At 32.6% G+C, this 25,467-nt stretch overlaps 2 protein-coding genes across 14 annotated transcripts in view; one reads left to right on the top strand and one right to left on the bottom strand.

Moving 5' to 3' along the window:
- The window catches only part of LOC105342151 (arf-GAP with Rho-GAP domain, ANK repeat and PH domain-containing protein 2), a 53,957-nt gene extending 35,704 nt beyond the window's left edge, over nucleotides 1–18,253 (top strand). For 10 of the 13 annotated variants that reach the window (XM_066075115.1, XM_020072912.3, XM_011449017.4 and 7 more), the window contains 19 exons: nucleotides 734–782; nucleotides 924–999; nucleotides 1,115–1,187; nucleotides 1,347–1,437; nucleotides 1,573–1,650; nucleotides 3,792–3,926; nucleotides 4,482–4,496; nucleotides 5,684–5,789; nucleotides 8,304–8,391; nucleotides 8,831–8,911; nucleotides 9,268–9,348; nucleotides 9,458–9,532; nucleotides 9,857–9,965; nucleotides 10,435–10,568; nucleotides 10,811–10,945; nucleotides 14,077–14,165; nucleotides 14,501–14,539; nucleotides 15,328–15,418; nucleotides 15,696–18,253. In XM_066075115.1, coding sequence (XP_065931187.1) covers nucleotides 734–782; nucleotides 924–999; nucleotides 1,115–1,187; nucleotides 1,347–1,437; nucleotides 1,573–1,650; nucleotides 3,792–3,926; nucleotides 4,482–4,496; nucleotides 5,684–5,789; nucleotides 8,304–8,391; nucleotides 8,831–8,911; nucleotides 9,268–9,348; nucleotides 9,458–9,532; nucleotides 9,857–9,965; nucleotides 10,435–10,568; nucleotides 10,811–10,945; nucleotides 14,077–14,165; nucleotides 14,501–14,539; nucleotides 15,328–15,418; nucleotides 15,696–15,719 — 1,569 coding nt within the window. In that variant the 3' untranslated portion in view covers nucleotides 15,720–18,253. Of the gene's footprint in view, nucleotides 1–733; nucleotides 783–923; nucleotides 1,000–1,114; nucleotides 1,188–1,346; nucleotides 1,438–1,572; nucleotides 1,651–3,791; nucleotides 3,927–4,481; nucleotides 4,497–5,683; nucleotides 5,790–7,203; nucleotides 7,215–8,303; nucleotides 8,392–8,830; nucleotides 8,912–9,267; nucleotides 9,349–9,457; nucleotides 9,533–9,856; nucleotides 9,966–10,434; nucleotides 10,569–10,810; nucleotides 10,946–14,076; nucleotides 14,166–14,500; nucleotides 14,540–15,327; nucleotides 15,419–15,695 lie in introns of those variants that run through there. The other 3 variants (XM_066075114.1, XM_066075116.1, XM_066075117.1) reach the window with 3 other exon arrangements.
- A 2,667-nt stretch (nucleotides 18,254–20,920) lies between these two features.
- On the bottom strand, nucleotides 20,921–25,084 carry LOC105342148 (F-box only protein 8). Its single transcript, XM_011449013.4, has 6 exons — nucleotides 24,945–25,084; nucleotides 23,214–23,418; nucleotides 22,829–22,958; nucleotides 22,376–22,494; nucleotides 21,762–21,946; nucleotides 20,921–21,314 (listed from the first exon to the last, which is right to left on the bottom strand). Exons 2-6 carry the CDS (start codon nucleotides 23,411–23,413, stop codon nucleotides 21,115–21,117), a joined length of 834 nt encoding a protein of 277 aa, XP_011447315.1. The 5' UTR covers nucleotides 23,414–23,418; nucleotides 24,945–25,084; the 3' UTR covers nucleotides 20,921–21,114.
- Between the last annotated feature and the right edge of the window lie 383 nt (nucleotides 25,085–25,467).

Raw genomic sequence — 25,467 nt, 5'->3', positions numbered from 1 at the left:
CCAGGAAGTCCAAGTCATCCATGATGAATTCAGAATATACACAACACAGATGCCACTAAAATATATCACCATTCACAAACACAGGTATCACTACACACAACAAGATATCACTGTAGAACAGATCCAAACACTTACACTAGAGATATCAATTTTGATATCCTGATGTCACTAGAGATATCACTGCACAAACACTTGGTAGATATAAGAATTGCTGAAACGGTACCAAATATGACAACTTTGATTGATGAAATGTGACATTGACAGGACATTTTAAAGGATCTGAGAAATAATTTACTATGTAACTTTAATTTCATTGGTCAAAAGAGCAAGAAATTATGTAAAGATCACTTTTTATTGGTCATTTGTTAAAATAAGTAATGATAACCACTTATCATTGGTCAATGCATTATAATTGTTGGGAGTAGCTTGGGTGTGTTCAGGTGTGGCTGTGAACACAGGTCAGGGGTGGTACAGATAATGATGATGATACCTTGTGTTCAGTTAATGATATCCAAGCTGTGATGATATGATAATCCCAATAATGATTTACAAGCTTACTATTTAATTTAATATAAGTATTACCAGTATATAAATTAGTTTTATTCATTAAAAAACAATTACAAATATTTGGGGTTTTATGTAACAGTCTTACAGACTATAAATTATTTAAAACTAAAGAAAACAATTCTCAGATGTTGAAATTGTATGTAAATGTGGATTTTTTTCATTTCAGAACAAACAAGAATTTTGTAAAGTAGATCTCAGGAAAGCCTTGAATATCAGTAAGATTTTAAATATACATGTAATATTGATTTGAAATTTAAAGAGAAATTCTTTATTAAATTTTTCTTAAGAAATTTTATACCCACGGTAATAATCATCCAATTAATGTACTAATTTAATGAGTTTTTGGTTTACTTTAGAATACAGTGAATCCACCCTTGCCTGCACAACATGTCTGGAAGTGGGCAAATGTTTGGCTCTGGATGTCTATGGAAAGTATGCTTATTGATTACAATCTTAAGAATTGTGCATGATGATACATGTATATAAACTTGAAGAAATAAATATAATTGAGTTATTGGAAGCTATACTATGTTAATGGTATTTGTAGGTCTCTCTATATCCAAGCTGATCTCGCCCGGGACACAGAAAGGTTACTAAATGTGTGCAGTAAAGCTATGAAAGTAAGGAGATCTATACATAATTGTGAATAAGCACAAAACTTCTAATGAAAATGACAACTGTATAGAGATATTAATGGAATTGTATTTTGAAAAAGAAAAAAATCAAAATAGGATTATTATATTAATGATTTTACAACATTTTTATATTTGTTGTAATAGACTGGAGGTGATACTTTGGAGGACCAAAATCTCTCCCCCTCAAATGTTCCAGTCATTATTGAAAAGTGTGTCTGCTTCATAGAGGATTATGGTATGTTATAACTCACGGTTTCACAAATGTAAAGAAGTGTTGAATATGAGATATCTTAATTGATATCAATATAAAGATGAAATGTCTTGAACCTGGCTGTGAGGTATTGTTATAATGAGAGATTTCTGTCTGTAGGTATACAAGAAGAAGGAATATACCGACTGTCCGGTGTCAAATCAAAGGTTCAGGCTCTGCTGGACAGGTTTATGGCTGGTGAGTGCTTACAGGGTTCCTAAGGGTCTATGACAACTCATCGAAAAAATTCATCGATGCGACAACTCAACGAATGGACAGCTCATCGATACGACAAGTCATGGAATAGACATCTCATGGATACGACAATACATCGATACTCATCGAAACTCATCGAAAGTGAAAATAAAAGTGAAAAAGTAGACACTAAAAGTGAAAAGTAAAACACAATAACTAATAGGAATTTTTTTTTTAATTGTATTCGCACATTTACATTAATATCTTATATTGTGTGCCAACCTTTCAAGGAATCACATACGTAAATAAAACCATTGTAGGCTAATTTGTTCTTATTCCTTTGAGAAGGAATAAATGAAAAAGCGCTCCCTCCCTCAGCCATATTGTGACTGAGAATAAAATAAAGACAATAACCTGAAAAGTGTTCAAACACTTATATTTTTATTTCAATTCATATCGATGAGGTGTCGTTGTCCACGAGTTGTCTTTCGTTGACATGTCCTGTCGGTGAGTTTTACTTTCGATTAGTTGACTTTCGATGAGTTGTCGCATTCGGCGAGTTGTCTTTCGATGAGGTGTCCGGTACCGGGTTCCTAATACACTGAGCATGGACACCGTGTAGACTGTTCGCTGATGATAACTCTTTACAATCTTTTTCATACAATGTTGCCAATATTGAATATGTCCTGAATCATGATCTGAAAGTTCTAGAAAACTGGTCATCCAGTTGGCTGTTAAAATTTAATCCATCCAAAACAAAAGCAATATTTTTTACACTCAAAACAAATTTTTACTCTCCAAAACTCCAATTCCAAAATAGCCGATTAGAATATGTTTCATCACACAAACACTTAGGGTTACTTTTTTGTCAGAACCTTTGCTGGTCAGAGTATATCAATAATATTGTTAAAAATGCATACCAAAGACTTGGCTTGTTGAAGAAGCTCAAATTTAGCATAGGAAGAAATACTTTATCAAAAATGTACATGACTTTTATTTGACCTTTAATTGAATACTGCTCTGTTGTCTGGGATGGTTGTTCGTTACAAGATGTCGAAAAATTAGAAAAAGTTCAACTCTATGCAGCAAGAATCATCACTGGCTTACCCATATTATCTTCAAGAGAGTCCCTTTATTTAGAAACAGGTTGGATGCCTCTTTCCGAGAGACAAAAATTAGCAAAATTGAGCACAATGTATAAAATTCATAATAATTTGGTACCAGATTACTTAAAAGAAATTTTCCCTTCAATCAGGACTTTAGAATCAAATTACAATACACGCAATCGAGAAGACTATACTATTCCAAAATGTAGACTAGAAATATTCAAGAAATCTTTGTTTCTGACACGATCAATAAATGGAATAGTTTAAGTTTACTTATCAGAAATAATTCCTTCTTTACAGGTTTCAAAAGCAGTATTCAATTAAACCAAATTAAACCTCTGTTCTATTTATGCTTCGGCCATAGACGACTTAACATCATACACACAAAACTTAGACATAACTGTATCTTAAACTTCGACCTTTTCAGAAAAAATATTATTGAAAGCCCTAATTGCCAATGCGGATTACCAGAAGATTCTTATCATTTGTTTTTTGGTTGTAAAAATTAAACCAATGCACGAAATGAATTGTTTTCAAACCTTTTGAACTTAAATCAAATTAACATTATTAACTGTCATTTACTTTTGTGGGGAGATGAATCTCTGAGTGTCAATTTAAACCAACATATTTTTTTAGCTGTTCAAAGATTTATAAGAGATTGTGGCAGATTCTTGTAATTTCAATTTTACTGCCTAGACCAAATTCAACAGAACTGTTCATACATGTACGTTTGTTCAATAACTTAACTATATTAGTAATATCCATATCAAGTCAGCAATTACTTAGCAAGTCATTGCAAGTGTAAGGAGTTGAATGTATCAAAGAATACATATAGAGCTTGAAAAAATAATGTTTTATGAACTATGGGTGATATATTTGTGTCTTAGGGAAAACTACATGTATATAAACGGTAAAGCTGAGTTAATGAATGAAGCAATTCTGTGAACAAAATTCATCATAAACAGTAGCACATTTTTCTGCCTTTTCCCTTTCTCTCCCTTTTTTGATTTTCACCAGTAGCTATTGTGCCTGTTTCAGATGCCCACTCGGTTGTGCTACAGCAGGGGGTGAACCAGGTCCACGAGGTGGCGGCCTGTCTGAAGCTGTTCTTCCGCAGTCTCAAGGACCCGCTCCTGATGAGCACCAAGCATCAGTTGTGGATAGACAATGCTGGTAGGTCCCCCCCCCCCCCCCAACCAATCATCTCACAAACAAGTTCATAGAATGATGTGTTTTAAAGCAAGCTTCTTTTGGCTCAGTGATTTGCTTAGGGCAATGCAGTTTGAAAATTGTTTATGTTCATTTGCAATCATGAACATAAGCTGGTAATAAGACATATTTAGATATCAGTGTGGATAGGAGTATTATAATATTCAAAATATAATAACTGACATTCAACATTTTAAAATTTCTATTGTTTAACAATTAATTAAAAACATAAATTGTAAAATACTCAACTGGTTTCCAACTTGTGACATACAGATTACTAGCTGATGCCTTAGGTGATTGTGATACACTTTTAGACATTAAGGTTAAGGGGAAAAATGAAATATAATTCTTTATTGTTTATTCGGAAAGACAATACTTTACAATATGGAAATGTTTTGTTCCTCCCAAGGGTTAAGGAAAATTCAAAATATAAGATGGAACATTTTGTTTATGTTATAAACAATTTGTAAGCTTTGAAGTTTGATTTGTGACAGTGATGTGATATTTTGATTTCAACAGACGATATTATGTATGGTAAGTGCTGACCCATCTACCTGGGTTTTATGCCTTGTGTTCTCTTGTCAGTGTGGTCTTGTGTAGAATGCTTGTGACTGGAGAAACAATGAAGTTTAGATCTATACACGCTCTCACTCATTGCCTCAGAGTGCACCTGTTCTACATCAAGATGACTTAATTGAAGAAAGTGCCATTATCTTGTTGTGACTTCTCTATCAGAAACAATTTTCCATTTTCTTAGTGCATTTAGTCTCTTTAAAAAAGTACTTATATTTATGTAGTTTAAGTGGTTTAATTATATTTGCATTGATTAATCTAGTTCACATTTGAAAATAGATTTTGAAAATCAGAATTTGTAATTTAAATCTAAATGTCATCAGAATTGATGTTTTTATTACCATAGTAGAACTTCTTTTTCTGCCAATGTCTCTCTGTCTTGAAACTTTTGAATGTAAATTTCTTGTATGCAAAATTACTTCCATAAATGCATGCATTCAATCTTAATTCCTGAATTCCCATACATTGATTTACATGTATATTTTTAATACCTGTCTGTAGTTTCAATTGCAAGATATCCTTACATTGCATTTTCTTGTGATAATCAGGGATGAGGTTTAGATTGAAGTACCCAGTAAGTAACAATATTGTTTCAAGGATGAAATTGAACATTTTGCAGTTAAAAATTTGAAAAGGTATTAGCACTACAAATTCATGGTCTGTTTTCACATTATATATAGTTAGTAATTTTAATCTCCCAATCATTGAAGTCTTATGAGTTTGGGTAAAAAAAAAATATAATCATATTTGGCTTAATGTGAAAATTGAATTAATGTATGTATCATTTTCTTTGAAGTTTTGTGTATCTTTATCAATACAGGTTATTTTGTCAAACAGGTTGATGAATTGGTAATACTAACTACATGTACCACAACCCATTGGGGTTTTCTGTTTGCTGGAATTACCTTAACTTTTGTGAAGGTCTAAACTCTAAGGTCAAGGTTGAGTAGGGTTGGGGGTGTTGTGAAAATTTGGTGGTTGATCTTTCTTTTCAATCAATCACCAGTCTTCCAAATCGATGTGTCTAGTTTTTGCTGTAAGATTGAAATGTCCTGTGTAGTTCTGTGATGAAAAATTTGGAAAAAAGGTTTGAAAAGTAAAAGCATTTAATAGATAACATGCATCAAATATGTGATTGTATTTTGTAGGTCGCATGGACCCCCAGGTGAAGTTGGAGTGGTACCAGTTCCTGATCCGAGAGCTTCCTCCCGTCAATTACAGCACACTCAAAAGACTCATTCACCACTTCAACAGGTACTATACACAACTCTTTGTTAGAAGAAACAACAGCATGAACTGTCTCTGTGGTATACAGTGTACTGTCCAAGAATAGGGACTTAGTAGAGAAATATTTGAGTTTAAAAAAATAACTTTCTAACATGTGCAAATGAAATTATCAAGACAAAAATTGGTAATGCCTTTTCTATACACTTAACTCAGCACACTCAGATTTACACTTTTCAAAAGCATTAGCAAGAGTGAATGACCATAAAGGTTTAGAACTGTTGAATAAAAGTACATGTATTAGATTAGTAAAGCTAAAGCCTGTCTCACACAGAACACGGTTGGGCACACGATTCCAATACGGTATACTCGGTTATACACGGGTTGACTGGTACGAGTATTGAGCTCCAACCGTGCCTGGGGATGAGTTGGTACGATTTAGACTCGAATGTAGCACGAGTATGTACGAACAAAACACGGATATACTCGGTCAAGCAAGGTTTGTCACGGTTTGAACACGATTTGCAAACGATTTTCATACGATTGTTGTACGGTTCCAAGTACGGTCTAGTACGGTCTGTTACGGCCTAGTACAATTAAACATGACTTTTACTTGATTCACTGGACATTTACAGGGTTTACATACGGTCGCACCGACTTTTGTTCAAGTTATGCTCGAATTATCACACATTTGTGTATGTTTTGATATAAATTGACTCGTTTTGATGGCTTGGCTTCATAAATTTTCGAATTTTCAACAGAGAAGTTCATTCCACGAGTGAGCTCAACCGTGTCAATATCATATATAAATCGTATGGTATCGTGTGAAACCGTTCCCAAGTCCTACATCCAACAGTCGGATTAACACTTAAATGTCACACGATCACCGTACGATTCACACGAGTGTACTCACACGGTTTTATACAACCAATACGGTTTCATACGATCGCCATACGACCAATACGGTTCAAGTACGAATTATACATGGTCAAGCACGACCAGACTCGGTCTCTACGTCTGTACAAAACTTCATGTGCGGTTGTATATACGGTCTCACACGGTCTTGTACGATCGCTAATATGATCATACACGGACATGGCACCCGTGCCAGTTTTTTAAAAGTTTAAAAATCATACACAGCTTTCACGGATACACTCGAATGGCCCGAGTGTAAGTCGGATAAGGCCACGGTTGGTTCGGTTGTATGTACGGTTTACACGGGTGGCCAACCGTATAAGCCGTGTGTTCTGTGTGAGACAGGCTTAAAGGTTGCAAAAAGGAGTGACCGTGATGATACAAAGGTCACAAATCAACTTAATGAATATCATTTTTAGACTCATTCAGGTACATTATGTATGTACGTAATACTGCCTATGTATCTATTAATGTTTTAAATAAATGTAAAATTATGTGTGGTTGATCAGTGAAATATTTCATTTGACAGCTGAACTGAGTGTAGGTACTGATATTTTAAGTATGGTTTTGATTTTGTATGTGTCGTAATAATACTTTATTTTACCCATGTTTATCTTGATTAATATTTATGATAAATATGAATGCAGCCAGCACTATAAAGTGTATAGTCTATAATTCATATAACAAATGTAGAAAATTTGAACAATCTGAACATAAATCATCATAGTATTACAATACATGCACATAGTATTACAATACATGCACATAGTATTACAATACATGCACATAGTATTACAATACATGCACATAGTATTACAATACATGCACAACTGATGTTGACTTTTTTGTGCACACTCATCTCTTTCTGCTCATAATTCCCAAATTTTTATTGTTGATTTGATGGGCACGAAAACTTTTCATTACTGACTTTTGGTATTAATATATGAAGTTTATGAGTGCATTGGTTATTTTTAAGGAAATTATAGACATCACTATCGTACTCAAAGCCGAAAATAAGAATTTTAATTTTATAAAAGCAAAGTTTTCTTTTGATCCCATGATAGCCCCAATGCTCCATCACAAACATTCATTTGTATAAGATACATGTATTATTATATGGAATGTGTTGTGACTGATTTTCTGTATATATAAGAATAATTTTTTTAAGAGTGCATTTTATTGAGTTAGTTTTTTCCTTAAACCTAGTTTTTGAGTACAAATTCATTGCATGCTTAAATTTTTTTTACATATTAAGTATTTTCATTCTTTTTGGTTATATATTCATTTTCTCTTAATTAGTTTCTGGCCAGTACTCTAGCTGACACAATGAATAAATTTGTACACAACTAAGTAACACAAAAATTATTTTGTTGAATGTTTTTTTTTTAGTAAGAACAAATGCACATATACCACTAGGATCTTAAAATTCTTGCATATTCAGGTGTGAAAATGTCTTTTATGATGAAAATATGATAGTATTATTTTAAATGAATTTACTTTGTATAAAGCAGATTTCGCTGATTTTTAACCCAATCTCATAATGTTGATTTTGGAATCAAATACTATATACATGTATATATCAACCAATTACATGAACCAATCTTATTAAAGTTGCGTGTCTCTTTTTAGACTTGCAAGATACTCGGCTCAGAATAAGATGACAGAGAAGAACATTGCTATTGCCTTTGGTCCAACACTAATGCAAACAGAATCAGAGGTAAAATAAGGAAATTGATGGAAAGTTTTACCATTATGGATTAAGGTGGCTCACTACACCTTGAAATATTTTCTCAAATCAGCAGAAAATTACTTGATTATGATAGATATTATAATGGATAAGAAGTATTTAAGTCAAATAGGCAAAAAATGTGCAATTTTGAATGAAAAGTTACATTTTGGAAAATTTAATTTAGTAAACATGAACAAAAGCTCCAGGGCGATTCGAACTCATGATCTGCAGTTCAGAAGCCCAACACTTTAACCACTGAGCCACGACAACCGAATCGAATGATATAAACAATTTAACAAAATATTTAAATCGCAATCTTGTGACGTAGTGTCTTAAAAAGTCTAAGTCTGGGTGTAGTGACTCAGAGGTACCTTAAGTATGGAACTTCTAAACTGCTATTTTGTCAGCTTTGTATTTAACTTTGTAGTCAGAAGTTAACAGTCTTCATGTGCAGCTACAGATGGTTGTCATAGGAGATATCATGAAGCACCACCAGAAACTGTTCAAGGTGAGGCTATATGTATAATACTGCCACAGCAGGTTGAGAATGGTGAGGGTTTAAAATGTTGGAAACTGGAAGCTGTTATGGTTAGAGTTCAAAGTGATTTGGAAAAGATTTCAATGTGATTATGGTGGGATTCCAGAGTTTATGATAAACTTTCAATATGCTTTTGGTGGAGGTGAGACTTCAAAGTAGTCATTGACAAGGTGATATATGGAATTTTGAAAGATACTTACAAGTTTCTCTCCCCAAGTCCTAACCTCAGACTCCTAGTAAACCATGATGATATATTTAGAGTAAACATGTTCAGCAAATGTTGTAAAATTTAACATGGTCTAATTAATTAATTAATTAATAATTAGCTTGGGGAGGATGAGAAGTTGATGCAGGAGAAGGTTGATGAAGGGAAGAAGATTCTGGACGGGATCATCACCACCAAGGAGGTAAGCTAGTGATGCCACCATCAACTTGAAATGCCTTGTATAGAAACCAAGCTAGACTAAAAGAGTTGATGTAGTATTTTAATCTAATGTTTCCTATTCTGATCTATAGAATGTGGACGTAAATGATTCCCTAAAGATTAGTGTTTTCTTCCTGAGTCGCAGTGGAAACTGTTACAATCCAGAGGTACGTCATTTCACACTGGGGGAGGGAATATTGTTCACAATGCTCAGCTTTCTTCATAAGCTGGTTGTAATTGTATAACTTAGGATACTTAATTAATATCATTCTTGAACACTGCTAGGAATGGTGAAACTCAGGTTTCTTTTCGCATTGTTTGGAATGTTTGAAATAAGTTTTTCTCTCACTGGTGGGATGGTGGGAATTTTGGTGGGGATGGGGATAACTCAACTGTTACCTCTGTTTATATGTGTACACTCATTCTCTGTCTCTCTCTGTCTCTCTCTCTCTCTAATTTATTCAATAAAGAAAACTTTTGTTCTGTTTTAGGTCAACATTCACACCACTGTAAAACAGGTGATTGACCAGTTGAAGTACAGATTTAATGCGACCCATGAAGAATATTCCTTACATGAGGTCTTGTGTGATGGAGCTCTAGGTAAAAAATACTCATAAAATATTAATTACAATATATATTATAAATGGATTATATAAGGAATAAGGAATCATTCTTTGAGTATTATGAGGTGATAATTTTGGTCGGGGTGTGATCAAATCCAATAAAGCCCGAAGGGCTTTATGATAGATTTGATCACACCCCGACCAAAATTATCATCTCATAATATTCAAAGAATGATTCCTTATTACTTATATTTATATAATTTTAAGCCATCGTACGATTATATATTTAAATATTAATAAGCAAACTCTGCTGGCGCCTCGATTTGGCGTCATTTGTATTATGGGTTATATAGTACAAAATCGATACGTAGTGTTATCACAGGCAAAGACACTGGAAAATGTAAATATATAAATATGAAAACAATCGCAATTTCTTACTTGATATTGTAATGTAAATGGTTGATGGTAACAGGCAAGAAGTGACGATTTTTAACTTGACTTTACAGAGCGACCTCTCCATGACACGGACCATCCCCACGCGGTGGTGAAGGCGTGGTGGGACTGGCCCGACTGTTATAGGAAACAGGCCTGTCTCTGTCTAAAGCCCACCCCTGATCTCATGCTCAAATTGTCCAACATGGTGAGTCCAGGCTCTCTGATTCTATAGCTCTCACATTGATGATCGGAATGATATAAGTCCTCACTAATCCTTAACTTGATGTTAATAATGAAGTCCTCACTAATTCTCACATATCTGAACTCTATTTCAATGATATAGTCCTCATCGATCCTCTAGCTCCCACATATCTGACTATGTCATTGATACAGTCCTTACATGAATCATAGTCGGTGAATGATAATGCTGATGTGTTGTTGTTTCAGTATGACCCAAGCCGGGCCTTATTCTCAGAGATCCGCTTGATAGAGAAGAAACAGACGGGGTTATTAATCAGTAAATCCAACAAATATGCCTTCCAGTTCCAGCAATCCAGACTATCCTACTTCAAGGATGCCAAAGTAGGTCCCTTGCCTATGTGTATATTTCTATTTGCATAATGACCTGCAACATTTTCAACCTCTGTATTTTTCTTCCATATTCCCATTAATTTATAATAATATGAATCCATGTCTAAAAAAAAGTCGTCACTGTCAGAAGAGGTAACTCGAAGCCAAACCAAAATGAAAACTAGTGTATATTAAGATACTAATTAATGTTCTTAAATTCACTTGTGAAAATGAGGATAACAGTAGATTGTTATATTTGGGTGTTTTTAGCTCACCGAGACGAAGTCAAGGAGAGCTTATGCTATACCCTCGGCGTCGGCGGTGGCGTCGGCGTCGGCGTCCGGACCTGGTTAAAGTTTTTGTTGCAGGTCCTGTATCTAAGCTATTACTTGTCCTATCTTCACCAAACTTGCATGGATGATGCATCTGGACCTACTTATGGACTTGAAAGACTTGGATGCTGAATCTAGGTCCTAAATTTCAGATGCTGGAGGAGGTTAAGGTTGTTGGACCAGGTTAAAGTTTTTGTTGCAGGTGCCCTTTGATAGCAGTATCTTAGTTACTGCTGGTCTGTACTTCACCAAACTTGCATGGATGGTGTGCCTTATGATACTGATGCACCAGACAGGCTTGAGTGCTGAATCTGAGCTATAGGTTTCGGATGCTGGAGGAGGTTAAGGTTTTTGGAGCAGGTTAAAGTTTTTGTTGCGGGTGCCCATTGATAGCAATATCTAAGTTACTACTGGTCCTAACTTCACCAAACTTGTATCGATGATGCATCTTATGATACTGATGCACCTGACAAGCTTGAATGCTGAATCTGAGCAATAGGTTTCGGATGCTGGAAGAGGTTAAGGTTTTTAGAGCTGGTTAAAGTTTTTGTTGCAGGTGCCCTCTGATGATTAATCTTAGTTACTACTGGTCCTAACTTCACCAAACTTGTATGGATGGTGCGTCTTATGATACTGATGCACCTGACAAGCTTGAATGCTGAATCTGAGCAATAGGTTTCGGATGCTGGAAGAGGTTAAGGTTTTTAGAGCTGGTTAAAGTTTTTGTTGCAGGTGCCCTCTGATGATTAATCTTAGTTACTACTGGTCCTAACTTCACCAAACTTGTATGGATGGTGCGTCTTATGATACTGATGCACCTGACAAGCTTGAATGCTGAATCTGAGCAATAGGTTTCGGATGCTGGAGGAGGTTAAGGTTTTTAGAGCTGGTTAGATAAAGTTTTTGAAACAGGTGCCCTCTGATGATGATATCTTAGTTATTACTTGTCCTTACTTCACCAGACTTCCATGGATGGTGTGTCTTATGATACTGATGCACCTGACAGGCTTGAATGCATAGTCTGGTTTCGGATGCTGGATAAAGTTAAGTTTTTAGGAACAGGTCACATGTTTAATAGATGATAGTACTATTTCAAACTTGCATAGTTGATTTAACTGTAATATGAATGAATCGCAGAGGTAGCTTCAGATGCAGAGCTTGATCTCCATTATCAAGGATGCTAAAAAATAAATCTTAGTTATTACTGGTCCTAACTTCACCAAACTTGAATGGATGGTGTGTCTTATGATACAGATGCACCTGACAGGCATGGATGCTGAATCTGAGCCATAGGTTGCGGATGCTGGAGGAAGTTAAGGTTTTAATTGCTAGTGCCCTCTGATGATGATATCTTAGTTATTACTGGTCCAAACTTCACCAAAATTGCATGGATGATGCGTCTTATGATACAAATGCACCTGATGGGCTTGAATGCTGAATCTGAGCCATAGGTTTCGGATGCTGGATGAGGTTTAGTTTTTTGGAACAGGTCACATGTTTTATAGATGATAGCTTGCATAGTTGATTTTACTTTATTATAAATTAAATGCAGAGGTTGCTTCAGAAGCAGAGCCTGATCTCCATTATCAAGGATGCTAAAGAAATCTCCTACCTCACTCAAACCAGCTCGATAGATAGATGTGTTTGTTGATAAATGATATAACATGATTCCTATGATAAAGTATTGTATGATATGAAACAATATTGTTTGATATGATACAATATGATATCATATGTTATTTTATAAAAAGTTATACGATACGATATGATATTGTATCAATTTTTTTGATATTTTATGATATGATTATGTATCATGATATTGTTATGTATAGTATTGTATATTATGATACAATATTGTATAATATTATATTGTATTTTTAAATTTATTATTTTATCACATGATACAATTACATAAGATATTGCAAAATATTATATTGTATCCTATGATACAATATTGTATATTCTATAATATTGTATCATACAATATTGTATAATATGATATTAGTTTCAGTAATATAGAATTATATCACATGAAATTGTATTATATGATATTGTAATATTATATAATATTGTATCATACGATATTGTATGATATGATATTGGTTTATATGATATATTATCATATCACATGAAATTGTATTATATGATATTGTAATATATTTTATTGTGTCATATGATGCAATATGTTTAATATAATAATGTATTTTATTATATTTTACCATATCACATAATATTGTATCATTTGATAAGATACAATGTTGGAATCAAATTATATTGTATTATATGATATAATATCATATAATGTATCAAATATGTTTCAGTGTCATTCAATACAATATCATTCTATATTATACAATATAATATCATGTTTCAGTGTTATGATGTATTATGTAATGTGATATTGTAATATGATACTATATTGTATTATATTTTATGATATTGTATTATGTGATCAAATACAATAAGGTATAACACAATACAATGTCATATCATACGTTACAATATCAAATCTCATTATTGTTTATTACGGTATTTTATTTATTATATGATATATATTATATTAGAAATATGACATGATGCAATATTTAATTTTATATCATTGTATTGATTAACATATTAACATATGATTATCATAAAAAAAATTATCAGATGATATACGATATTTTGTCAAAACAGAATCCATGAATATCCAAGATCATAAAGTATGATTTTCATATAAAATGATAAAGGTGGTCTTATGAAGGTGATGTCTCATAAGGGTGATGCTCCGTCTCGGTGAGCTTAGTAATCTATGATTACCTATGTTTTCAGTCTGCAGGAGGTTCCCCTATCGGGTCCTGGAATATTGAGGATTTAGTCATTTATTATGGAATGGATCCAATAATCAGAAAGGGAGACAAGTAAGTAAACCTCCTCCTCCTCCTCCTCCTCCTCCTCCTCCTCCAAAAACATGTTCAATAGACAGAAGGATTGTCTTCTACATATATACCAAAGCAATAGGTGTAAAACATTTTTACCTTCAATGTACATGTACATGTGTTTTAAAAAATACAAAAGCATTTTAAAAGAAATTGAGTGATGGTCTTTACCTTTCATATGTATTCCTTTCTTTTCTGTCTTGTGTTACAGTTTATTGTCATTTTGTCTCCTACTGTCTTTTGCAACTAACATGAATGACCAAATACATGTATAACCCACCAGCAACCTCCATTAAATTCATTTGTTATATTTTCAGGTATGGAGTCACATTCCTGAAAGTTGGTGAGACACCAGGGTAAGTGTCAGGGTTCTAACAGTTCTATTAAACACTGGTATTACAAAAAAGAAAACTTGGAGATTATTAGAATCATTCATTATTACGAGTGTGGAATAGTGAAATTCCACCGAAGGGACAAGATTCACTGTCTAGGACGAGGCTTTGCAGAGTCCTAGACCGTGAATCTTGGCCCCGAGGTGGAATTTCACTATCCCACACGAGTATATAATGAATGATTATTTTTCTCGCATTATATTAGCTTAAAAAATGATGTTTGACAACTTTCTGTTATGACGTTCAAAAGATTACTTTCGGTTTATCCCTCCGCGTGCTTCAAATAGTGCAAGTTAAATGAAAGCATACGACAGTTTTTTAATTAAAATATGAAAAATTGTAATTAATTATGCAACACAATTACTTAATGGATAATCTCAATGCACTATTTTGCATTTCCCTACAGCAGACAACGTTTGTTTACGTTTTAAAACAGCGTAGTTATACACAGTGTAAGACAGAAAAATCTCACACTGCTGTCTCACACCGGACAAACCGATCTCACACCGGTGATAATGCGAGAAACAATGTCTCCAAGGCATCATAAAAGCCAAAGTGTGTGCTACAAAACATTTTGAATTGATATATTGGAATGTACATGTAAACATATACAAATGTACATGATTCACCTCTTTCTGAATTGTAAAATATATATTGATACAGTTTCTATTAATATGCCTTTTTAAAGATCATTGCCTTTGAATTTTTGATAAACAGTAACAGTGGATTGTAATCAGGCCTGTCTGTTGTAGATCAAAGGAGACCCCAGTATTTGGACATACTCTGTGTTTCTCATCAGAAAATGACTCACTGAGTTGGATGGCTGGGTTGCTTGCTGCACAGGTAACATATTAGAATTTAACAAACACATTAAAATCAAAACCTTGCTCTGACAAAAGCAATTTTTGGATAGATCTGACCAGGAATTTTTTGGCCACCAAGTCACTGTATAAATGAAAACTATGTGTAGATATCAAGTTGTTGAAAAGTGAAACTTTACATTGCATCTATCACAAATACCAATGTTATGTATTGATGTAATTAAGAACCGTGGTAAGAACCTATATATCAATACAGTGTCTTAACTTGTATGCTATATTGCTAAATTTTTGTTTTATAGCATCCAGAGGGTCTGTTACCATGACAGTGACTCGTGACTATAGACTAATTCTACATATCGAAGCATTTCACAAAAGCTTAAACACTACACAATGATTCGTCTGAGTGATCAAGTGTGCTTGTGTTCACAAGAGAGAGTAATCTAGAATATCATTCTGAAATGGGAATACTCCCTGTCAGAGCCCCATGCTTTTATATGCTGTGGAACTACAGGTAGTGCTACAGGCATATTTTACTCCATGAAATAATTGCAGACATCACGAAGTGTGTTCAGTCATCTGTCTGGCTAGATGCAATAAGCTACATTACAATGGGTTGTACGTTATTTTGTTTTTATCCTGCTTAATGGAGTCTACTGTGAATCCAAAGCAGTGGTGCCGCTATGTATTGTATTCTTCTTTAAAGGGGTTCCACAATACTTAAATTGTTAAATATCTTCTTACTTTTTACAATGCTACATTGAGATGTAGATATAAACTTTAAAACTATCTTAATGCAACTGAATATTCAAGCATTTTTGCTGTAGAACATTTATTTTGCTTTAATAGTTTGCTTTAACTATTTGTACTTATTACTAATTAAAAAACATTAATGATTGGATAGGGATAATAATAGTAGTAGAAAAATATCTTAATATTTGTACATGTACCGGTACATGCTCCTGCTATACAAAGAATTTTCTGTGTTCAAGATTATATATTTTGTTGAAAAGGACAAAATATATCAATATTTACCACGGTATAAGAAATCCTTAAATATATATGAAATTATATGTTAAATTAATGCAGTGTCTTTACATTTATAGTGTAAATATTGTATAGATATTGTAACTATATTCTATTGTAAATATGAATGTACTTAAATGAGTTAAAAGAATACTACTGTTCTTGATATTTTTTTATTTATTTTTTTCTTTTCCAAAATAATTTTTACAATTTAAGATATTATTTTTGTACTTGAAAAGCTGTGACAAAAGTTTATATACATGTACATTTACAGAACTATTTGGTTAATTAATTAATTAATTAATTGAGTGTTAATCACAGAAGGAGATTACGTGTACGGTATATTGTTTACATGTACTAATGCATGAAAATGCACTTATTTAAAATAATAATCATTTTATTTTGTTCTAATTTTTGAGGATTTTGCTGTAGATAAGAAGTTATTTTTGAGTTGTTTTAATGTTGATGTGTGTAACACGGTATTTTTTTTTGTACATTGTTCAAGTTGTACAAAGTATTGTGCTTTATTTGCCAAACACATGTTACTATTGTTTTAGTTTGTTGAAAGTTTATATCAGTTTTTGTAGAAGTGCAATACACAGAGGTTATCTGGAATGAATAAAAATTGTTTGATATTGATGTACAGTATATTAATGTGCATTTATCATTTCTTTAACTTGAATAACTTTTAATATTTCTTTTAATTGTTGTAAGTACATTAAAGTTCTGAACTTAATGGACAAGTCTTGTTATGCAAAAAGTATATCTCTGTACACTCTAGAAGATAAATAAGATATATGACGCTAATTATTTTTTCCATTTCTTTGAAGTGCTTGGTACTGTAGTTAAAACAATATTGATACACCACATAGTACACTAGCTTACTAGCAAATTTTGACACCAATCACTCATAATTATTTCATAGGTTAGGGATGTGTGTCATTTCCATTTATCAGTGTCTAAGATTTATACAAAACCTGTTTTTAACTCTTTGTAATGTGGTTTGGGTACAAAGATGATTTTTGTGCAAGATCAGCGAGTTAGGTTCTATAAATAGCTTTATATAATTATGTGTGAATTTTGCAATGATTTAGGTATGTCTGTTAATTTTGCTTATGGATATTATATTGCCTGGTTACTTGTAAAATTTATTTTTTATTAATGGTACATTTATCACCAAATAACATCCACAAAATAGGTGAAAATATCGTTATAGGTGATACTAGCTTCCTATTCAATCTCATTCCAAAAAAAAATAAACAAGAGAAACATGCAGAAAATAAACCCTTTCTCTCTTCTATAACAATGACAATCACTTAGAATAAGTTACAACCACTGTTTTCTGTGGTTTTTATTTTAACCTCTACATATCGAATTCCCAGATATCTTGAGTTCTTATATGGATACAAATGAGTTTGAGATAACAAAGTTTGACTATATCTCTATTTTTGGGAGGAATTTTACTTTTAAGATTATACATCATAATATCGACATTAATTATTTATATCTACTTACACTGGTTTAGCAATCAAATGAAGTGCTTTGTTTAAAACATTTCCTGTAAAAATTTCCTGGATATAGGTGGACCTTCCAATTAGCAATTGACAAATATGATGTTAGCACTGTACAATAACATTATGAGTTTAATTTGGTTGTAAAATGTCTGTTAATTTACTTGCTCTTTATGATGACTTTAAACAACAATGGAGTTCTGCTTTACTGCAATGTATTTTATCAGCTAGGATATTGGTGTGGATAGATATACATGCTCCAAGGGCTGTTCGTGTTTTTAAATAATAATTGCTGCAGCAATAAAAAATGTTGTCAAACTGTTGATCTGTTTTTTATGTTTTGTTTGAGGGACTCCAAAGAGAAAATATCTGCAAATGATATTGAAAGTAATTAGTTTACAATATGTGTTGTGATCCATTATTTCTATACTTAATGAAAAATAAACTGTAAAATATGTATACAAAATACATACACAAAGAAAGTCTTCATAAATCTACAACTATATTGGGAAGTTTTTAATTATGACAGAATCTTCTCTCTATTTTTGTTCCATATATACTGTTTACAGTAACAAAGCTATAACAAATTTTGTTGTTTCATGCCATTCGCTAAAGTGATTGTGAACAATGCCAAAAAAAAAAAATACATAACTTGCATCCGCAACCATTTTGTCCCAAATGAAACAACTAAGAAGTCACTTTATTTCTAACAAGTTTACATATAGAGGTGGCGTTAAAGTAAAGAAGTACCATTAATATAAGTGTTAAATAGATCGGATAGGCAGTAATGATATTCAATGTGGTCTTGTCACTGGCATTATGCAGTTGGCTAATTGAATATAACCTAAGGCGTCTTCGGTAGATCAGGTGCTCGCGAGCACTATAGTTTACTATACTCATTATCGATAACACAATTTTTTGCAAGAACTTACGAGCGCCTGCTCTGATGAACATGCCCCTGTTGTAACATGATCTATCCAGGAAGATGTCAAATATCGTCACTGTAGTTCATAGTGTTATGAATGAAGGCAATGTAATCTTAAAAGTTGGTTGAATGATAATAAGACAGTAATGATCATCATGATGAATTTTATTCATTCAAGTAACAGTATAATTTACAAAATATTCATGGAAACAAACATGGTATAAAATTGCCATTGTAAATATATATATATACATAAGATAAGAAATGGTTAGATTCACAATTAATTAACATAATAAACTCATATTAAAACAAAGGGTGCAAATTAACAGTGAAAGGGAACAAAAAGAGACATCAAACAATTAGATATTGCATCGATTTATCGTGCAATTTTCTGTTTTTAGGGTTTGATGCTTTCATGCTTATACCTTGAAAGACATTAAGGACAACCAATAGCTTAATTAACCCTTGTTCTTCATGTTAATTAAGATTAATGGTCTTTAGTTTCCAACACTATTATGCCTTTATCTATACAGACTTCTTGAATGCCAGATTAATTGTGAATAGATACTTTATTATGAAAATCAAATTTCAAAATAAGATCCTTAAAATAAATAAATTTTGTACAGTACATAAAAAGCTGCCTTTAGACATGATTGACAACAATATAGGAGTTTTAATTATCATAGAGTATGTTGTTTACTCGGAGATTAAGAAAACGATTGATCTTTTTTTTAACCTGCCATCAATATCACATGCTTCCAAATATTAAATATTATTAATCAAATTTCTATCTTTAAAGATCGTAACCTAACTTTTTAATGTAGCAATAAGTTACTTTGCAACATATTGGGAAAGTAATGTTTAGAAGAAGACAAAATTTTACAACTGCTACTGAGTAAATAAATGCCAGATTAGCACAAACCAATGATCTGTACAGTAAAAAAAGTGCTAGGGACAAACAATTTTGATTCGTTCTAAACATAATTGTTACACATGATAAGTTTATTATATGTGTAAAAATTAAGAGGAAATGCAACTAACTTCGCTGTTAACATTAGTTTGTTAAACGTGTGTTCACTGTAATCGTGTTTTACTGTATACGCTTAAATACACAACCAACATTTAAATAACCTCAAAAGTATGTGACTGTAGCATGCACTGTATTAAGTTTGTCTGCATCCTTGGGAAGGACCCTAGGAAATTTTAAATAACACCAGGCTTTATTAATCAAATCGAATCGACTTTTTTATGAGAACCCTTCCAATTCTTTGAATAATAGTGCAATACTAATTTTTTCAAAAAATTACATCAAAGTTCCGATATCATTTTTTTTTAGTTTGTATGGAATATAAATACTGATCAATTAGTTTATATTTCAATATTAGTTCATTTTAATACAGATACATAGTTATATTACTAAAATGAATTCACTGGGTTATATATGGATAACAACTTGGTACTTCCCAAGTTCCCTCCCCTTATTTGTTCATTCTACATTCATGTACATGTAGCTTCAATTAACATAAACAGGTGAAAAAATCAACAGTTTGTAACAACATGCAGAGTAAAATATCTACTAAACTGGTACACCATACAAACACAAACAGTGCGTGTATATTTCTTGGTTACAATGTAATTCTTGTGGAACAGGCTAATGTTTCTGTTAATTGACAATTTTTTTATCCATAGAACTTTAAAAATCAAGATTCAAGCCAATTATCATTGAAAACTTTACAAAAGAAATCAAACATTTCATATTCCATTGTCATATACCAGTAATTTTTTGTAACATCTTAGACCTGTTCAGCAAAGCATGTACTCACAAGCTCTTTCGAATATTTCTGTTAAAGGGAAGTGGAGACTTGGCAAGTGCTCTCAAACACAGGCTTTGCTGAGCATGCCTCTAACTATACCCTCTGTATGCATGTAAATATATCATTGATACATGTATATACCTGTACATGTAAATCAATATAATAATTTTACCATGATGCATGGATAAAAAAATCAGCAGTATCATCTTTTGTTTTATCTTACATTCAACCCTCTCTGAAACATGTCTATCACAAATATGGTAAACATTTGAAATACCTTAAAATTCAAATGCATCGTTTGCCTCAATTATCTTTATTTTTAACTTTAAGTCAATATAATTATACTCAAAACAATATGCCAGCCCACTAAGAATATACACAAGGTTAAGTAAACATACAAGTAAAAACAAAGTAACACATCAGGTCACTACTGTAGCAACGAGGGTCATCTGAGACTGTCAGTTGCTACGTGACCAATCAGATAGATGTTGTCATAGAGGTCACCTGCCAGGTCATCGTCCACGCTCCGCGCCGCTCGGCGGGTGTTCTTGATGAACTCTCTCTTGGACATTTTGTTTTTCACTGCAGGGCTGCTGAGGTCTACAGACAGCATGATCAGGGAGAAGCATAAAACAAACACTGTGTCTGAAAAAAGCATAGAAAGGATGTGAAAGAGAGGCAAAAAGCATGGATAACTAGAACATAGTTATCTATGTATCTAGAGCTAAAAACCCTTCAGTCTTATGAAAAAGAAACATAGGGAAAATGCACTATAGACAGTAAAGAGATTCATGGATGTAGAGCATAAAATAAACATTAAAAATAAGATGAAAGAAAAACAGGACACAGCATAATTGTACTGAATGTTTACATGAAAGAAGTAAAACTAGCAAAGAAGACAGTGCCATTATGTGGAGCATTGAAAGAAGATATTCCAAAGAACCCTTAACAAGACTTTTAATTTGCACTCTGATGGTACCAGCTCTTACTGGGAAGAGAAATAACCTTGTCCATTTTCATCCACAACAACAGAAAAATACAAAATAAGCACCCATTTTGTCATATATATGACAATTCCCATTAAATTCTTACCTTTATCTAATCCTAGTTTTGGGTTACAGTGACAGAATCTGTCTGAGAACTTGTCAATCATCTCAGACAGGTACTCTCCTCTATTGTTTGGAGCTGAGATGTTACAGAATAATTTTCGGAGGGCATTGGGCAAGAACTGATTCTGGAAGTTCTGTAGCTGCAGTAGGTGGTCTAAAACGTCTCTTCTGAAAATATGACACCATCATTGTGTCAGTACTGGTATTTGACACAGCCATATAAGAGCTACTAATTTCAATTGAAATTTTTATGCAAGATGTACCATGTAACATTATGTGTCAAAAATTATTTCAATTATAATAACTTTTATTAAACAATTGAGACAATTGATTTTAAAATGTTTGTATAAAGCATGGTTTTAAACATGCATCTGAAATTTCTTAAAAATAGGATACTGAAATTATTCAGTTAAATTGGTATAAGCACTTGTACAATGATGAGTTACCGTATCTTTTTTCCAGTGTTAGTACATGTAACATAGGAAATTTCACCATGCATTAGTTACGATTGTTGACTAACCAAGAACATAGATTTGACCATGGTGCCAGGGTAATATTGTCAAAGACAGTGAATTTTGAAAACATACTTCAACTCACCTCCTGTCTAAATACTCTCTCTTTTTATCAGGTTTGATCTTATTCGTGAAGTGTAAGAATTTTGCCATATCTAAAGCATTGTTATCCATAATGCCTCTTTTGAATAAATATTCCTCTCCCTACAAAATATACCAATATATCATAATTCCCAACACAATATACCATATGATAATAAGAATATAAAAAGATACATTGAACAATTATGCAGGAAAATTATTGTATTACTTTATCATGACATTTCCTGAGCAGAATAAAATATAAAATTTGATCCACCACTATGCAACAAATCAAAATAAAAGCCTCACAGATCTATTATATAGAAAATACTTTCATGAATCACTGAAGTCTGGTGTCACATAAACATATTCTATAACAATATGAGTAGTCTTATAGGTAGAGATAAAACCATTTAGAAATGTGTGTTTACATTATATCTATATAGCACCTGCATACCTCAAAGGGGTTGCCGTTGAAAGTAAGTGATGCTTCATCCAACAACAGGTAAAGTCTCCTGTAGGATAGCTTGACAGGATTATTGATGTACCTATAAATGCTGGTGTATCCCCATGAGGCTTTACATAATCTGCACAGAAAACAAATAAATAAATCCATAGATATGCATTAATGTACATGTACTTAGTTCAAAGCTAAATGCATGTTTTAATTTATTATTTCATTCCCATACACCAGTACATGTATATTTGTTTATCATTGAATAAGACTATTTTACAAAATCTGAACATAATAATCTGATAATCTCAATTGCTTTGATAAATCATATTAAAATAAAAAACATTCTATTTATTGCAAAAGGAAAAGTTTGTTCATCAAAATTTACCCCATCCACAAAACTTCATCATTTGCCAAGTTATTCCAGACACAAGCAGCTAGGCACAAATCGGTGGCATCTAGGTGGGACAGGATAGCCATGCTGATTTCTGGTGGTAACTTAGCCAAATCTGGGAATCTATTGGCAACCGCCCCATCATTATCAACTCCATTCTCCGATTCTAAATGTCTTCTTAAGATCTGACCCATATCCCCTGTATGAAATAAACATTATATTACCCAATTAAGTTTTTCATGGTTGGTTTGCTTCTTAGTTCAGCACCACCACCCCCATCCCCTCTAAAAAAAATTGGAGGGAAACACTATTGCATCTTTCATTAGACTAAATGTGGATCTATTTCTATGAAGAGATAACATCACAAGAATATTGACATTACTTTAAAGCCCGAGAAAAAAAGCACTGTCTTAAAATATCATGTCTATTTGACTATAATTAAAAGAAACTACTGACGAATAAATTTTCCACCTTTGAAAATTGAGAGTTAAAAATTTATTTGTACTTAATTTATGCCATAACAAACATGCTGATCACCTAAATAGTCTATTAATCAAATGGCTCTGATCATCCATGATAATTTCAAAATAAAGATTTTTATTTGTGAATAATTGAGAATAAATAATTAAATTACATCAAATCTTGTGCCCATGATTTATAGATATCACAATTCTTCATAGATATATGTCTATGATTTCTTTGAGAAATTTCTCATGCACCAATTAATAATGGAAGAGAAGCAAGTAATGACAACTTTGGTACAGGCACAGCTGGTAGAATTATTGTGCATATTAGCTGCTCATCAGAGAACTTATAAATACAAACCTATGTTGCATTAATTTTGCACTTAATTTATTATATTTGACTACAGTTTGATTATTGTATATTGCATGAAACATCGCAATAAAAACTCAGTCAAACCCATCAAAAATGATGGAAAAAGATAGATATAGCCAATATCACATGGGGTCATTCATGTGTTGTTCTTTTATTCATTTCAATGATATTGACAATTTGCTTTTTCTAGTACTTATAAAAATATGATACTTTTCTAGATCATCGAAAAAACTATGTTGAGAGCATTGTAACAAACTGTGTATATTTAAATGAATACACAAGCTCGTGTGTTTCCCTAGGGCTTCACAAGTCTTGATAAAATGAGTAGGCAAACCCGGCCCGGGGCAAAATAAAAGCCGAGGCAGATCGGCAATCGTCAATTCCAAAATATGCATTGTTTTGCAGCAATATTTACAGCAAATACAAATATACTGGTCCGTAACATATCCTGAAAACTTTAATGAGATTGGCAGATTAATAACTGCCAATCTTTTGTTTTGCCCCGGCCCGGGATTGCCTAACCATTTCACGAAGACTCGGGCTTCACACCTTTATCAATTAGGCTCCATCCCTTACCTGAACTTACCTGAGGCAAACCGACCGCTAATCAGAGAGCCGTTAAATTTGCAACAACAACAATATACTTTTGATACTTATTTCTATTGAGATCAAGTAACAGTTTTGCAGTAATGATTAAGGTTTCTTTTTCTTATCATTTTCATTTTAATAATTCGATATGACAGTAAACTGATAAAACAAACAAATTTCTAGCAAAAAGATATATTAGTTTGTTTACAATACTGAGGAAATTCGAGATAAATGTCAGACGCTTAAGAAATCGATAAATCTGTTGTAGGAGATATGGCAGCGGGCAGCAAAGATACTTACAGTTTGTATGTGCTGACTACATTATAAAACAGCTTACAAGTTCCTAGAATTATACTTGATGTGCAGCATTGTTCAAAAACTGGTTGTAACAAACTACAAACTGGCGAAAATGACGTGGAACCTCGATTTGTTTTGATAGTTCGCAGTTGACAATTTGACGACTTTTCATTGGCCTAAATTCATTCTCTCTCTCTCTCTCTCTCTCTCTCTCTCTCTCTCTCTGCTAAATCATAAAAAAATATACGCAATTCCATAATAATATTGTATTAAAACAATAATACAAAATATTAATTAAAACAGTGATTTTTTTCTTTAAATGGTGATATTTATTTCTTTAATTAAGACCCATATATCAAAATTATTTTTTATAGCTTTAACTATAACTGTAACATGTAAAATCTTTCAATTTAAAATCTCTAAGAACATCTCAATAAGTTATGAATCTACTTCATACATCACATAAATATTCAATTCATGAACTAATGTTTAGAATAGTGATATATTTTCACAGCACTCTAAAATT

This window comes from Magallana gigas, chromosome 2 (genome assembly GCF_963853765.1).
Source record: "Magallana gigas chromosome 2, xbMagGiga1.1, whole genome shotgun sequence".
NCBI classification, from domain to species: domain Eukaryota; kingdom Metazoa; phylum Mollusca; class Bivalvia; order Ostreida; family Ostreidae; genus Magallana; species Magallana gigas.
This window is presented reverse-complemented; position numbering and strand designations above follow the sequence as displayed.

What these genes read in the sequence shown, in the direction of transcription:
- LOC105342148 (XM_011449013.4), bottom strand. Translation starts at nt 23,413, where the DNA reads ATGGGTCAGATCTTAAGAAGACATTTAGAATCGGAGAATGGAGTTGAT. An exon ending in TCAACGGCAACCCCTTTGAG is followed by an intron (nt 22,495 to 22,828) that starts GTATGCAGGTGC and finishes TATATTTTGTAG; the next exon opens with GGAGAGGAATATTTATTCAA. An exon ending in AAAACTAGGATTAGATAAAG is followed by an intron (nt 21,315 to 21,761) that starts GTAAGAATTTAA and finishes TGCTTTTTTCAG; the next exon opens with ACACAGTGTTTGTTTTATGC.